Genomic DNA, 13,854 nt, shown 5'->3' with positions numbered 1-13,854 from the left:
AACATAAAAGAATTTTCAGTAAAACAAAGAAATGAAAAGACCAGGAGATCACACTTTCAACTTAATATATTTTGTGTTAAAATTAAAGTAGAAAGTCAAGATGTGACGGTTTAGAAAAGTTACTCTTGCATACAGACCACATTTCAGCCATTTCTAGTATTTTACATTGCAATTATCCTGAGACTTTGTGGTGGTCTTTGTAGAAATCCAAGTAGTAAATTCATATTTTTCATATCCTAAAAATATTCAGGGTGTGTGGGGGATATGTTGTGTGTCCTACCTGCTTTTATTGTGATCTTGTCTTTTAATAGGGACTGAGAGAGGTTGAAATTAAAACTGAATCTTATAGTTACCTTCTCTGGTGAGAACTCAGAATAATATTAAACATTTGTGTTGGCAGGGTCTTGAAAGTGAGTATGAACAAGAGGGTGTACTTCTTGGGCAATATATTTATGATCAAGATGGAGAGCCATTACAGATGTTTCAAGTAACGGTATGTCAACATTAGTACAAAGCCTATCTGCCTTTAGGCTTCTTCTTTTTTACACTCTTGGAGGCATTGACATGAATGCAAATAGTATTAGGTTTGGATTTGCTCCTGTAAAGCAAAGAAGCTAGACCATGCATGTGACAAATAAAATATGAAAGTTTGGTTTGCTCCAGTCTTGCATATAAGCCCACAGAGAGTTTTACTAGCATTACTGCTCACTCACAGAAATCTTAAAGTAGCACAAGGCTTTCCAAACTGGAGGAAATTTGCATTTCAAATTCCCCTAACTGCAAATTCTCCCCTCCTCTAATATCACATAAATTGATCTGTGAACTATTGGCCCTGCCTTTTTGCATGGGCTTGATGGATTTTTTACCTATTTTGACTGCAATAGTGCATGTAAAGTTGAATGCAAAGGAAGCTGTAGCAACAGTTATAGATACAACATTGTAATCCTGCTTCTTTTAAGGACAAAATACCGAAAGGCTAATGGTTGTGTTCAATACTGGTCCTGCTCAAAGTAAACCCATTGAAGTTAATGAACATGACTAAGGGTTGCTAGGTCCTGCTGAGAAGAGACCCAATGAAATTAATAAACCTAAGTTATTCACATCCACTAACTTCAGTAGGTCTACTCTGTGTAGGACTAGCACTGCATACCACCCTAACTTCTGTCCATTAGTTTCATTGAGTCTGCTATGAGTAGGTTTTGGGTACAACCATAAGCACCCAATTTATTGCAATAAGAAATAACTGGTGTGAGTTATATGGTTAACAAGGGTTGGACTGAATTCATAGCATTTAACATTTATAACAGTATAATTTATTCTACAGACAAATTACTTTTAAAATAAGTTATCTGCTAAGTTCTAACTTCTTCCTCGTCCTTTATTTTTTTAGGAGACAACTGAAAAACCATTCCAGATAGTGGAGCTAAGAATTTTTTCTAACTGGGGCCATACAGAGTACACTTGCCTCTATCGGTTTAGAGTGCATGGGAGACCTGCTGAATGAATCTTATGTACCCTTTCCTACTTCTTGATGTATATTTTTTCTGTTTATATGTATATAAAGGGAAAGCCTGGAACACTGGAATTCTTAAAAGATACGTGATGGGCTGCAGGTTCCAAGTTCTTGGCTAAGTATAGAAGACTGCCAACAGAATTGTATATCAAACCAAATGGTTATTTGCTCGGATGCTCAGCTTGTACCTTCCAGACAGCTTTATATTTTTAACGTGTTCATTCTAAGAAAAATATTGCATGCCAACCGCTCTCATTTGCAAAACTCAGTTAACAAGCTAGTAAATATCTATTTTATTACTTTGCAATATAAGCTTTTTAAAACTTCTTTTTTTGGCAGCTAGGAATCTGTTTTCATTGTGGGGGCTCACCTTCCCCACGTATATGATTTTTAAAAAACGACCGTGGAAGCAGTCTACCATGTTCTGCAGTTAAATAGTTTCCAGTCACTTTGACAGGGTTTGCATGTGGTTCCAGCACTCGTTAAGGGATGAAGACTGTGTGGCACCAGTAGTTGCTGCATTGCCTTTTGGCCACAACCTCCCAGACCTGGTGCCACTTCACATACTTTAAATTCTCAGCAGGATTTGACACCAGTGTTGTGTTTTTGAGGGAAAGGTTCTGATTTCATCTGGAATTGTCTAAGAACATCTTGCTAAAAGACACATTTGGTAAGAATATATTATGTTTTAATGTTACAGATAGGAAAGGGATAGAGCCAGAAGTCTATTCAGACTGGTAACCAAACTGGAAAAACAAAAGAAAAAAGCATCATTAACAGGTGTTTTAAACATAAATGGGTTTAAATTTTGATTTTTTAATAACTTTCCTTTTAAGCAAGTTGATGGTTACAGTAGCTAATAGCAGTTGAATGAATTAGAAGGTTTCCATGAGTGCTAAGTACAAATTTGGCCAAGCTTTTCAGCGTAATATCAACAGAAGTATATGCTGAATAAAGGAGGAAGAGGTCTCATCAGTAAGAAATGGCCTGAACAGGATTGAATTAGAATGGCTTACAAGAGTAGATGCTGAAAGATGGGAAATTATAAGGAAGTGGAAGTGGAACCAGAATTAAAAGGATGATGCCAGAAATGCTAAACCTCAGATGAGGTAACCTGCAACCATGTTTCATCCCTGGGGCTTACTCATACATTCTCTTTTGTGCAGTTAAATATCCCAAGCCTCACTGGGTATTCTGGGGTTGCTGCTAATCTCTGGAAAGCCAGAGGAAACTTCACAAGATTGAATGTTGTTGAAACCTCAGGGGCAAAGTTTTGACACCACTTCTCCCAAAACAACTGTTTGTTTAAAAAAACACCCACACAATAACATGGTTATAAACTTCAGGACAGAAAATGAAGTTTTCCTAGAGCTCTTGTTACACATGGAACTTGTTGCATGCCCCGACAACTTGACATCTTTTAAATTGGAATTATTATTAGAAACCTTCCTTAGGAAAAAGATTCCTGAAAGTGGTGGCGTGTGAAAATCTTACCTTACGTTTTGCTTTTTTGGAGAGTTTATAATAATTGTTCTTTTGGGAACGACAAAATGGAGAGTTAATGTATGTTGCACAAAGAGTCCTCAAATATTTATAGAGAGTTTTATTTCCAGAAGACCATTTGCTTGCCTAAGTTCAGCTAGAAATAGAACCAATGGCCTATTGAGAAGAGCTTGTTAAAACCTGTACAGCTGTTACATAAACTGTAGGTTAAATATATAAATCAGAATTATCCTGTATAAATCCAAATGGGGGAAGTTGACGGGGTGGGGAATATTTTGCATAACACTAACTTATTTTTTAAAGACGTGAGATAGGACTTTGTGCAATGTATTTTTGTAAATGCTTTTTTCAAAATATTTGTCTCTGGTATACTTTGCTGCCTCCAAACTGACAAGAAGCTATTGAAAATGTTTTAAGAGTTTAACTTTTGGAAAGTGCATGTAATATTTGGAACTAAGTAATAAAAGTTTTCTTTTTTTCCCCTTTTGGTATTTATGCTGAATGCTTGTAATAACTTGGCGATTTTTAACGCCGCTGAAAGGCAGCTGGCAGTCATCTTATTTAAGTGCAAAGTGACTTGTTTCAGGACAATCTGGTTTATGACTGCTGCCCAACACACAGCACAGTTATGTATGTTAATAGAAAAGCAATGTGCCACACCACTTAAGCTACTACATAGCTAGCCTTGGAAAGGATTCAGCAAACTTGGAGACGATGGATCTTTCAATGGTTATTAGTCTTGATAGTTAAAGGTAACCCCCATCTGCAAACGCCTGTACCTCTGATGACCAGACTTTCAGGTACAAATAGGACAGCAGTCACTCATTCCCCACCTCTGACCTTTCCAGAGCAATCTGGTTGACAACAGCTACCAGACTCAGAACGCTAAACTTGGGTCCAATTCAGTCTGGCATTTTCTTCTTCTAGTTCTATTTGCCTATCTCTGCACCAAATGCTCTGCCTTCCCCCCCCCAAATTATGCAGAAAGTATATTATGGGGGTACTTTTCTTCACGTTTTATAGATCCAAGGGCATGTAGAATTTGCTGTGTGTGTCTTGTGTGAAGGAAACACACAACCATGCAAGAATTAAATTTTATATAAAAGTTCAAGAAATGCTTTTACTTCTTAAATTACTCCTGGTTTGCTACTAAATACCTGCAATATATCCTGGTTTTGCTCCAAGGAGCTCAAGCACAGCTATCCCCCCTCCTCCATTTTATCCTCATGACAACCCTGCAGTGTTTTTGCACAGTGCTTAAATCTGTACCCAGTATCATATTACACTTTGTGAGGATTCATTGGAGTCACACAAGGTGAGATCGGTGATTGGGCATCTGTATGCCTTCCCTAGCCTAGCAGCTTTGGGGAAGGAGCTATCTAGACTGAGGAAATATTGCAGTGGAATGATTAAAAGAGAAATGGTGATTGATCTACAAGCTGGGACCCTGCCCAGCTGCATAATAAGAACTGGAGAGAAGGAAACATCAGGAGATCCAGTTATGGATCTCCTGCAGCTCTTCTAGCTTTGTCCTCTTGTCTCCTCTTTCTGGAAACGAGGAGTAGCATTAATGCAAAATGAAACATCTGTTTTAATTAATCTGTTCAAGTCAGGTCCTGAACATCTGTAAAGAAAAAAATGTATTCAGGGGAACATTTTCAGAATGCTTTAGTATGGAAGTTTTTTGTCACAGTTTAAAGCTGTTGTGTACTAATGAAGCATATCTATCAACTTGACATCGTTGCGTTCCAATGAGGGAGCAAATATGCAATTTGGTTGCTAACTGCAGGAGAGAGAACAAAAATTGCTTAGTTGTGCCTGTTTGAAAGAGATTTGCAATTTCTTGCCCTTATAAAAACCTGACTCTGTTGGAAACAAATAGTATGCTTGAAACATGTTCAGAATATAACAGATAGGACAGGTGTGGTTTCTTCTGCCGCATTTTTTTAAGAGTAATTTAGCCACATGTCTGTTTACAGAGAAACACCCAGTACCAATGTTGTTCGTTTCAATTGTGTTGGTAGTTTAACAGGTTCCGTTTCCATGGCTTGTCATTACTGATGAAGGTAGATGTTTCCTGGGTACTTCCCAAATAAGAAGCAATGTCTTGTAAACCGGAAGCAGTTCTGGATGAATTGCGTGTAGCTCCATCTATTTTTTTATATAAAAAACAAAAAAAAACTGGCTCTTGATTGACATTGTCAATATAGAATGAATGCTGTGAGGTTTCCCACACATCCAGCATGCACTCCAGCCACATTTTAGCTTTTACAAGATTCTCCTACATGCCTTTTCAGTGTCTAAAATATTTTAAATAAAGCCAATGGGTCAGAAACTGGAAGAGCATTGCTGCAGATGGGGAATAGGAAGGAGTAACCTTGCTGCTCTTCTCTACTTAAAATAAGTTCTGGATTAATATTCTGTAGAGTGGTGTGTTAGAGAGGTAGAGCACAAGGGAGCTTCAGACAAATTTTATGTGTGAGGAGGGGTGTTGTGTTGTGCTGGCTACCTCTGTTGTCCAGAATGTATTTTTGTTTAATTTGATCCACATAGCCCAAGTATCAAAATAAAACTTCATAAAACAAATGCATAAAAACGAAACCAAACCAAGGCTGGCATGGGATGTTACATTCACAAGAAAATATGATACAGCTGGTTATCTCTATAATTGCAATAAGATAGAGACAATTGAAGAGTACTGTCATAGCAAACGAAAGAATGATGTACAGTATACGGAAACCTAAGCCTAAACCTATAACAAGAAACCATCAGAGACACAAGGAGTACCAAGAAAAAAAAAGGCTACCGTGTCAAGAAAAATGTTCAGCCAGTTAGATGTTACCTATCTTAGGGCTGTGGAAGAGAAAAGTGTAAATTTTCTTTTTTATGTATTCAATGAAATCCCAACAGACAAAAGAGGTGGTTCCTTTCCAAAAACGAGGATTAGGAAAATTTCTCACGTAATGCAATATTCCAAATATTATTTCACCATAACGTGGTGTTAAATTAAAAATGTTTTCCATCTTTGGGTAATCGGTCGGCGTGCAGAAAAAAAGGCAATGTAACAAATCTTTTAATTTTTGTATCTTGATATTCTTTCCTTCAAAAAAACCCAAACAATTTTGGCAAGAGTAAAATGTTTTCTTTTAGGATCTTATTTATGTCACCAGAAGCCTTCCGCCAAAATCGCTGCACCTCAGATCAGTCCCACCAAAGGCGGTAGTGGGTCCACCTTGATCCAACAACTCCTCCAGGAATCCGACGAGGCGCTCGAGGGACATGCGAGAGAATTGAATCATAGAACTGGAAGGAACCACGAGGGTCATCTCGTCCAACCCCCTTGCAGGCAACGTCGTCATGGAAACGCCGCTGGAAACGCCCCCTGCGCCCTACACCCCCTCATCTGAGGCGCGCGCCGAGCCACGTCGGACGTCACACTCTCGGAGGCGCCGGGGGCGGGGCTCGTTTGCGTGCGCATGTCCCTCGGCGGCCGCCACCCTCCCCATTGTTGACTAGGCGGAGCCGACGGAAGCCGGGAAGGCCGCCGCGCATGCGCCGCGCTGCGTGAGGCAACTCCGGCCGTCTTGTGTGGCGTTTCTCCCCGCCCCGCAGTCATGGCGGCGGAGCAAGAGGCCTTGAAGGGCGGCAGCGCCGTCAGCGGCCGGAACCGGGGCGGCGTCCAACGCGTCGAGGGCAAACTCCGCGCCAGCGTGGAGAAAGGGGACTATTACGAGGCACACCAGATGTACCGGACGCTGTTCTTCAGGTACGCCGGGGCGCCGCTCGCGCTTCGTTTCACACATAGCCCCCCTTCCCCCCCCTCGCGCCGCCGTGAATATACTCCTCGCTTCGCCCCGCCTCTTTCCAGACGCTTCTAATTGCGCATCAGTAGTCCTCCGCGCGCACGCCCCCGCCCTTTCCCCAATACGATTGGCTGAGCCTCTTGCCTTTCTCGATTCGCCGAAGCTCTATTGGTCGAGAAAAGGGGCGGGGTTCGCGGGAGGGAGGAGGGGGCCCTCGGTGTGTCTCCCCATCTATGCGAAACTCCGGATCAGAAGAGAGATGGAGGGAGAGCAGAGTTAATGAGTGAGGCATTTAGAGTCGTCTGTATGTGTATAGGTGCGTACCTGTAGGTAGGTAGGTGGGTGGATGGATGCTCCTATATACACGCACACAAACCCCGCATATACGCATACTTACAAAACAGATGTTGAAGCTTGCTATATACACACACACACACACACCATAGAAACAGAGAATTGTAGAGTTGGAAGGGGTCCCCAGGCTCCATCTAGTCCAGCCCCCTGCAATGCAGGAATATCAACTAAAGCATCCATGACAGATGGCCATCCAACCTCTGCTTAAAAGCCTCGAAGGAAGGAGAGTCCAGGATCTCCCGAGGGAGAACGTTCCACTAGTGCACTAGTGTCTCGTGCACAGAAGCAGAGACCCACAAAACAAATACACATACTTACGAAACAGAGATGTTAAAGGCTTAAAGCAAACAGCTTTGCTATCCACCCTCTGCTGCCCTGATGCAATGTGGTTCACGTCAGAGCAGCTGAAAAGGGCGGAAGCCAGATCATCTTGCTTTATGAGTTTTAATATATGTGTTAAATTACTGCAATGGAAATATGGCTGTAGTGCTTTAATTGCAGCCTTCCAAGATCCGGTGCAAACTGGTCAGAAGTGCTGTTCAATGCATTTAAAATTGCCCTGTGTGATATATTCAGTGAGAGAGTGATTAATAGGTTTATTGTGCCAATGCTTTCATGTGTAAGTTGGTGCCCGCTTTGTCAGATGCATGGTTATCCTTAGTTGGCAGATATATTTTGGCATGCTTTGGAGGGTGAGGCGGCAAGGACAGTAAACAATGGGTTGAAAAGACCATGGAATGCAAGAGTTAAACATTTCGTGACATTTCTGTTCAAAGCTGAAATGTAGACCTGGTAAGTGCAGTAAGCATTTGCAGCACCAGTAACTGGAAATAGCAGCCTTTCCAGCATTTTCTTCTGTTGTAGCAAAGTGATGTAGCTACTTCTCTTTAATCTTGCTTAGTACAACACTCACTGTCAGCCAGTGATTTTAATTAGCGGTAGGTTATTAAGGAACTATTGCTGCTTCATTCATCACTTAATGAGTAGAATCTATTCCACAGAATTTTGGGACAGCCACCAACTTGGGTAGCTCTGACAAGGCTTAAACAAATTCATAGGAAGTAATTGCTTTAAGTCACTAATCTTGACTGCTAAATAGAGCTTCCATTTTTCAGAAGCAGTCGACCACTGAGAACTATGTGGGGAGAGCACAAAGTGTGCTGCTCACACATTGCTGAACTAGATAGACTTATTTGATCTAGCAAGGCATTGGTTATTTTACAACCACCTTTTATATCCAGCAAGTGGATAGGCATCTTACTGATATTTGAGAAGGGAAAGCTATGTTTATTTTAAGATTCAGAAATGCCTTGTTTCATAAGCTATTGTAGGCTGGATCTTGCTTCATCAGATGTATCTGACCAAGCAGGCTTCAGCTTGTCAAAATCTATGACACAATGTAACTGTTACTCGGGGAGCCTTCAAAGTATACTTACTTTGTATACTTTGTATACCTACTTCATCATCATCATCATCCTTTCCATAGTTAAAACCATAGTCAAGGCAGCTTACCAACATGAAAAGATTAAAAAAATTACAAACATAACAAAAGGATACATAAACCACAACAGATAAATAAAATACATTGAAAAATACACAACCGTAATTGAAGACTTTCCACAGAAATCATTATAAGATCTAAGAAGAAAGATACAAAAAAATTATTATCAATAACAGCAACAAAAACCCCTAAACAATACTGAAACTCAGGAATCTGTTCAGCAACCTCAGCTTTGGTAGCTGGAGTCAGTCAGGACCCCAACCTCCCAAACCTGGTGGAACAGACTAGCAATGCAGGGTGCAGGGCGGTAAGTCACTTTGAAATAAAATGGTATTGGTTTTTCGCAACACTCGGTTCTCATTATAAGCATGATTATAGGTTTTTTTCTTTTCAGTTGAACTCATAGCTGTCAACGTTTCCTCTTTTTAAAGGGAAACTCCCTTATTCCGAATAGGATTCCTCGCAAAAAAAAGGGAAAAGTTGACAGCTATGGTTGAACCACTTAACCTCTGCACCTTTAGAACTTGGAGCAGATGGCAACATATTTAAACAAAGCCAGTAAGTGAAGATGCACAGTTAAAATAAGGCATTCTGTACAGGAGAAATCCTTTTACCTGTACAGAAAGTCTTGGAACAAATTCATTGTAGTGTGTATGACAGGATAGCTAAAATGTTAATGAGTAAGTATAACCTTTTGATTAGTTATCTATAACGTGCAGCCAGTATCCCAGTCAACCTGAAGTACTGGGATAATGGAGAGGATATTTGGGGTTATAAGCAGATGCATTTGAGGTCAGTGTGTAAAACAGGTTAAGGTGGAAGCATTTACATCCAAGTTCCATTACTTCAGACAAGAGGTATAGAGTAGAAGAAACCTTGTTCATTATCAGGAGTGGGAGAAGGAATTTAATTTGTATTGGAAATTGTTATTGCTGCCTTGAGTCTTGCAGCTAGAAGAGGGAAAATATTTTAATGTGTGAGCTGAGTCAAGCACTGTCATAGATCAAATATTTCCCCAGAGGTCTGGTTGTAATTGCAGTAGTTTGAGGCAATGGTAAATGCATTGTAGGGTAGAAAAATGGCAAAGGTTTCATTGACTCAAGCTAACTGAGTTGATATTTTGTACTTTCATGTTGGAGTTGATAATTGTACCTCAGTTTCCCTCTCTACTTTCCTCTTGTCTCATTTTCTTACCCATTTGATACAAATCCTTATACAGTATAGATCAGAGAAATTAAAGTATTTGAATATGAGGCATAGCTTGCATTGGGAAAATATTTCTATGACACTTGGAAATATATTCAAGGCATATTGGGAACTTGGGCTTTTATGCTTCCATTACAATCACAAATCACCAGCTACTGCAGAAATTATCTTACTTGTCTGCAGAAAGCCAGTTGTGAGCATTATCCGTGGGAGTTGTATAGTCCAGAACGTCTGGAGCACCCCACATTGTCTATCCCTGAGTTAACTCCCCACAAACAACCCATGAGAGGTTTGATTGAGAGAGTAGCTGGCCCAAGGCTGCCTAGTGAACATCATGGTTGAACAGGGGTTTGTACTATCTGCTAGTTCCTTTCTCTGAGGTTACAGCTTCTGGAGAGGTTGGTTGTGCTACTCCGTTGTAGCAAAAACATTGGACTGTTGTAGAACCTTAAATATTAACTACAGTATTTTAATATTTAAGTGGGTGGCGCTGTGGTCTAAACCACTGAGCCTAGGGCTTGCCGATTGGATGGTAGGTGGTTCAAATCTCTGTGACAGGGTGAGCTCCTATTGCTCAGCCCCTTCTCCTGCCAACCTAGCAGTTCGAAAGCATGTCAAAGTGCAAGTAGATAAATAAGTACTGCTTCGGTGGGAAGATAAACGTTGTTTCTGTGCGCTGCTCTGGTTTCGTCAGAAGCAGCTTGGTCATGCTGGCCACATGACCCGGAAAAACTGTCTGTGGACAAATGGTGGCTCCCTCGGCCAGTAAAGCGAGATGAGCGCCGCAACCCCAGAGTCATCCGCGACTGGACTTAACTGTCAGGGGTCCTTTACCTTTTATTTTATTATGGTGTAAGTTTTTACTTTTCTCAGGTTAGGGTTGATAATTGCATGTCTTGGCTTTTGTCTTTTTCTTCCTCAGGCCCATTTCTCTTACCCTGCAAATACAAAGCTTTTTGCAGATTTGAGAAATTGGGACACTTGATCAAGTCATTTCTGAAACATAGGTCCATGCTGCAGTACATTCAAGTCAACTGAACCGCTCATTTGAAATGGAAAATAAAATGAGGTTGGATTCCTTAAAAGGTTGATATATCATTTGTCACTGAGAGCAGCTTGAAGAAATATGGGGATATATAGCATTTTTATAAAAAATGAATGCTGAAGCCTGGGTGTAAAAAGATTTTCAGCAAACAAGTTGCAATAACATTTAAAGTTGTTTGTTAGCTGCTTTATAGGAAAAAAAAGTATCAAAGTGATTTAATGAGATAAAATAAAAGAGTTAAATACAGTCAATTAAAAGCCAAGAATATTGAAACCAATGTACAATACAACATTCCTAAAATGTTCATCCTACATTAGAATGAGGACAAGTCCTACTCCTCCCCACATGCACAAGATGACACCACACTAGAGGCTAGCTTAACAACTAAAGGCCTGAGTAAAGGTTTTTGCTGATGAAGACTATAGGGGTCAGGGTTGGTTCATGTGGGGAAAGGTGGTCTTTGTGGTATTGGGGTCCTTGGCCGCATATGGCAGTTTGAATTGAGCATGGAAATTAATTGGTAGCTAGTGCATTTGGGCCAGTTTCTGTGTAATATTCTCAGACCTTTGGGTCTCAGACAGCAATCTGACTGCTGAATTCTGCATTACCTGTAGTTTCCAAACTGTATTCAAAGGTAGCTTAACTGTCTTTGTGTAATCTAATAAGAGCATAGACAACTGATGCTAGACATTGTTGTTGTTGTTGTTTAGTCATTTAGTCGTGTCCGACTCTTCGTGACCCCATGGACCAGAGCACGCCAGGCACTTCTGTCCTCCACTGCCTCCCGCAGTTTGATCAAACTCATGCTAGTGGCTTCAAGAACACCATCCAACCATCTCATTCTCTGTCGTCCCCTTCTCCTTGTGCCCTCCATCTTTCCCAACATCAGGGTCTTTTCCAGGGAGTCCTCTCTTCTCATGAGGTGGCCAAAGTATTGGAGCCTCAGCTTCACGATCTGTCCTTCCAGTGAGCACTCAGGGCTGATTTCCTTCAGAATGGAGAGGTTTGATCTTCTTGCAGTCCATGGGACTCTCAAGAGTCTCCTCCAGCACCATAATTCAAAAGCATCAATTCTTCGGCGATCAGCCTTCTTTATGGTCCAGCTCTCACTTCCATACATCACTACTGGGAAAACCATGGCTTTTACTATACGGACCTTTGTTGGCAAGGTGATGTCTCTGCTTTTTAAGATGTTGTCTAGGCTTGCCATCGCCTTTCTCCCAAGGAGCAGGCGTCTTTTAATTTCGTGACTGCTGTCACCATCTGCACTGATCATGGAGCCCAAGAAAGTAAAATCTCTCACTGCCTCCATTTCTTCCCCATCTATTTGCCAGGAGGTGATGGGCCCAGTGGCCATGATCTTCGTTTTTTTGATGTTGAGCTTCAGACCATATTTTGCGCTCTCCTCTTTCACCCTCATTAAAAGGTTCTTTAATTCCTCTTCACTTTCTGCCATCAAGGTTGTGTCATCTGCATATCTGAGGTTGTTGATATTTCTTCCGGCAATCTTAATTCCGGCTTGGGATTCATCCAGCCCAGCCTTTCGCATGATGAATTCTGCATATAAGTTAAATAAGCAGGGAGACAATATACAGCCTTGCCGTACTCCTTTCCCAATTTGGAACCAATCAGTTGTTCCATATCCAGTTCTAACTGTAGCTTCTTGTCCCACATAGAGATTTCGCAGGAGACAGATGAGGTGATCAGGCACTCCCATTTCTTTAAGAACTTGCCATAGTTTGCTGTGGTCAACACAGTCAAAGGCTTTTGCATAGTCAATGAAGCAGAAGTAGATGTCTTTCTGGAACTCTCTAGCTTTCTCCATAATCCAGCGCATGTTTGCAATTTGGTCTCTGGTTCCTCTGCCTCTTCTAAATCCAGCTTGCACTTCTGGGAGTTCTCGGTCCACATACTGCTTGAGCCTTCCTTGTAGAATTTTAAGCATAACCTTGCTAGCATGTGAAATGAGTGAAATTGTGCGGTAGTTGGAGCATTCTTTGGCACTGCCTTTCTTTGGGATTGGAATGTAGACTGATCTTCTCCAATCCTCTGGCCACTGCTGAGTTTTCCAAACTTGCTGGCATATTGAGTGTAGCACCTTAACAGCATCATCTTTTAAAATTTTAAACAGTTCAGCTGGAATACCATCACTTCCACTGGCCTTGTTATTTGCAGTGCTTTCTAAGGCCCCTTTGACTTCACTCTCCAGGATGTCTGGCTCAAGGTCAGCAACCACACTACCTGGGGTGTACGAGACATCCATATCTTTCTGGTATAATTCCTTTGTGTATTCTTGCCACCTCTTCTTGATGTCTTCTGCTTCAGTTAGATCTTTACCACTTTTGTCCTTTATTATGGTAATCTTTGTACGAAATGTTCCTTTCATATTTCCGATTTTCTTGAACAGATCTCTGGTTCTTCCCATTCTGTTGCTTTCCTCTATTTCTTTGCATTGCTCGTTTAAGAAGGCCTTCTTGTCTCTCCTTGCTGTTCTTTGGAAATCTGCATTCAATTTCCTGTATCTTTCACTATCTCCCTCGCATTTTGCTTGCCTTCTCTCCCCCGCTATTTGTAAGGCCTCGTTGGACAGCCACTTTGCTTTCTTGCATTTCTTTTTCATTGGGATGGTTTTAGTTGCTGCCTCCTGTATAATGTTGCGAGCCTCCATCCATAGTTCTTCAGGCACTCTGTCCAGCAAATCTAAATCCTTAAACCTGTTCCTCACTTCCACTGTGTATTCATAAGGGATTTGGTTTAGATTGTATCTTACCTGTCCAGTGGTTTTTCCTACTTTCTTCAGTTTAAGCTTGAATTTTGCTATAAGGAGCTGATGATCTGAGCCACAGTCAGCTCCAGGTCTTGTTTTTGCTGACTGTATAGAGCTTCTCCATCTTTGGCTGCAGAGAATATAATCAATCTGATTTCGATG

The 13,854-nt window shown here is 41.1% G+C and overlaps 2 protein-coding genes across 12 annotated transcripts in view; both read left to right on the top strand.

The window, feature by feature from the left end:
* Positions 1-2,816, top strand: part of SUN1 (Sad1 and UNC84 domain containing 1) — a 54,727-nt gene extending 51,911 nt beyond the window's left edge. For all 11 annotated transcript variants that reach the window (XM_082199689.1, XM_082199688.1, XM_082199690.1 and 8 more), the window contains 2 exons: positions 401-493; positions 1,391-2,816. In XM_082199689.1, the coding sequence (XP_082055815.1) occupies positions 401-493; positions 1,391-1,504 (207 nt within the window). In that variant the 3' untranslated portion in view covers positions 1,505-2,816. The remainder of the gene's footprint in view (positions 1-400; positions 494-1,390) is intronic.
* A 3,736-nt stretch (positions 2,817-6,552) lies between these two features.
* Positions 6,553-13,854, top strand: part of GET4 (guided entry of tail-anchored proteins factor 4) — a 28,837-nt gene continuing 21,535 nt past the window's right edge. The window contains exon 1 of the mRNA XM_082199895.1: positions 6,553-6,782. Within this exon, the coding sequence (XP_082056021.1) occupies positions 6,631-6,782 (152 nt within the window). The 5' untranslated portion in view covers positions 6,553-6,630. The remainder of the gene's footprint in view (positions 6,783-13,854) is intronic.

This window comes from Podarcis vaucheri (genome assembly GCF_965113315.1).
Source record: "Podarcis vaucheri genome assembly, chromosome: 14".
Lineage (NCBI taxonomy): Eukaryota > Metazoa > Chordata > Lepidosauria > Squamata > Lacertidae > Podarcis > Podarcis vaucheri.
This window is presented reverse-complemented; position numbering and strand designations above follow the sequence as displayed.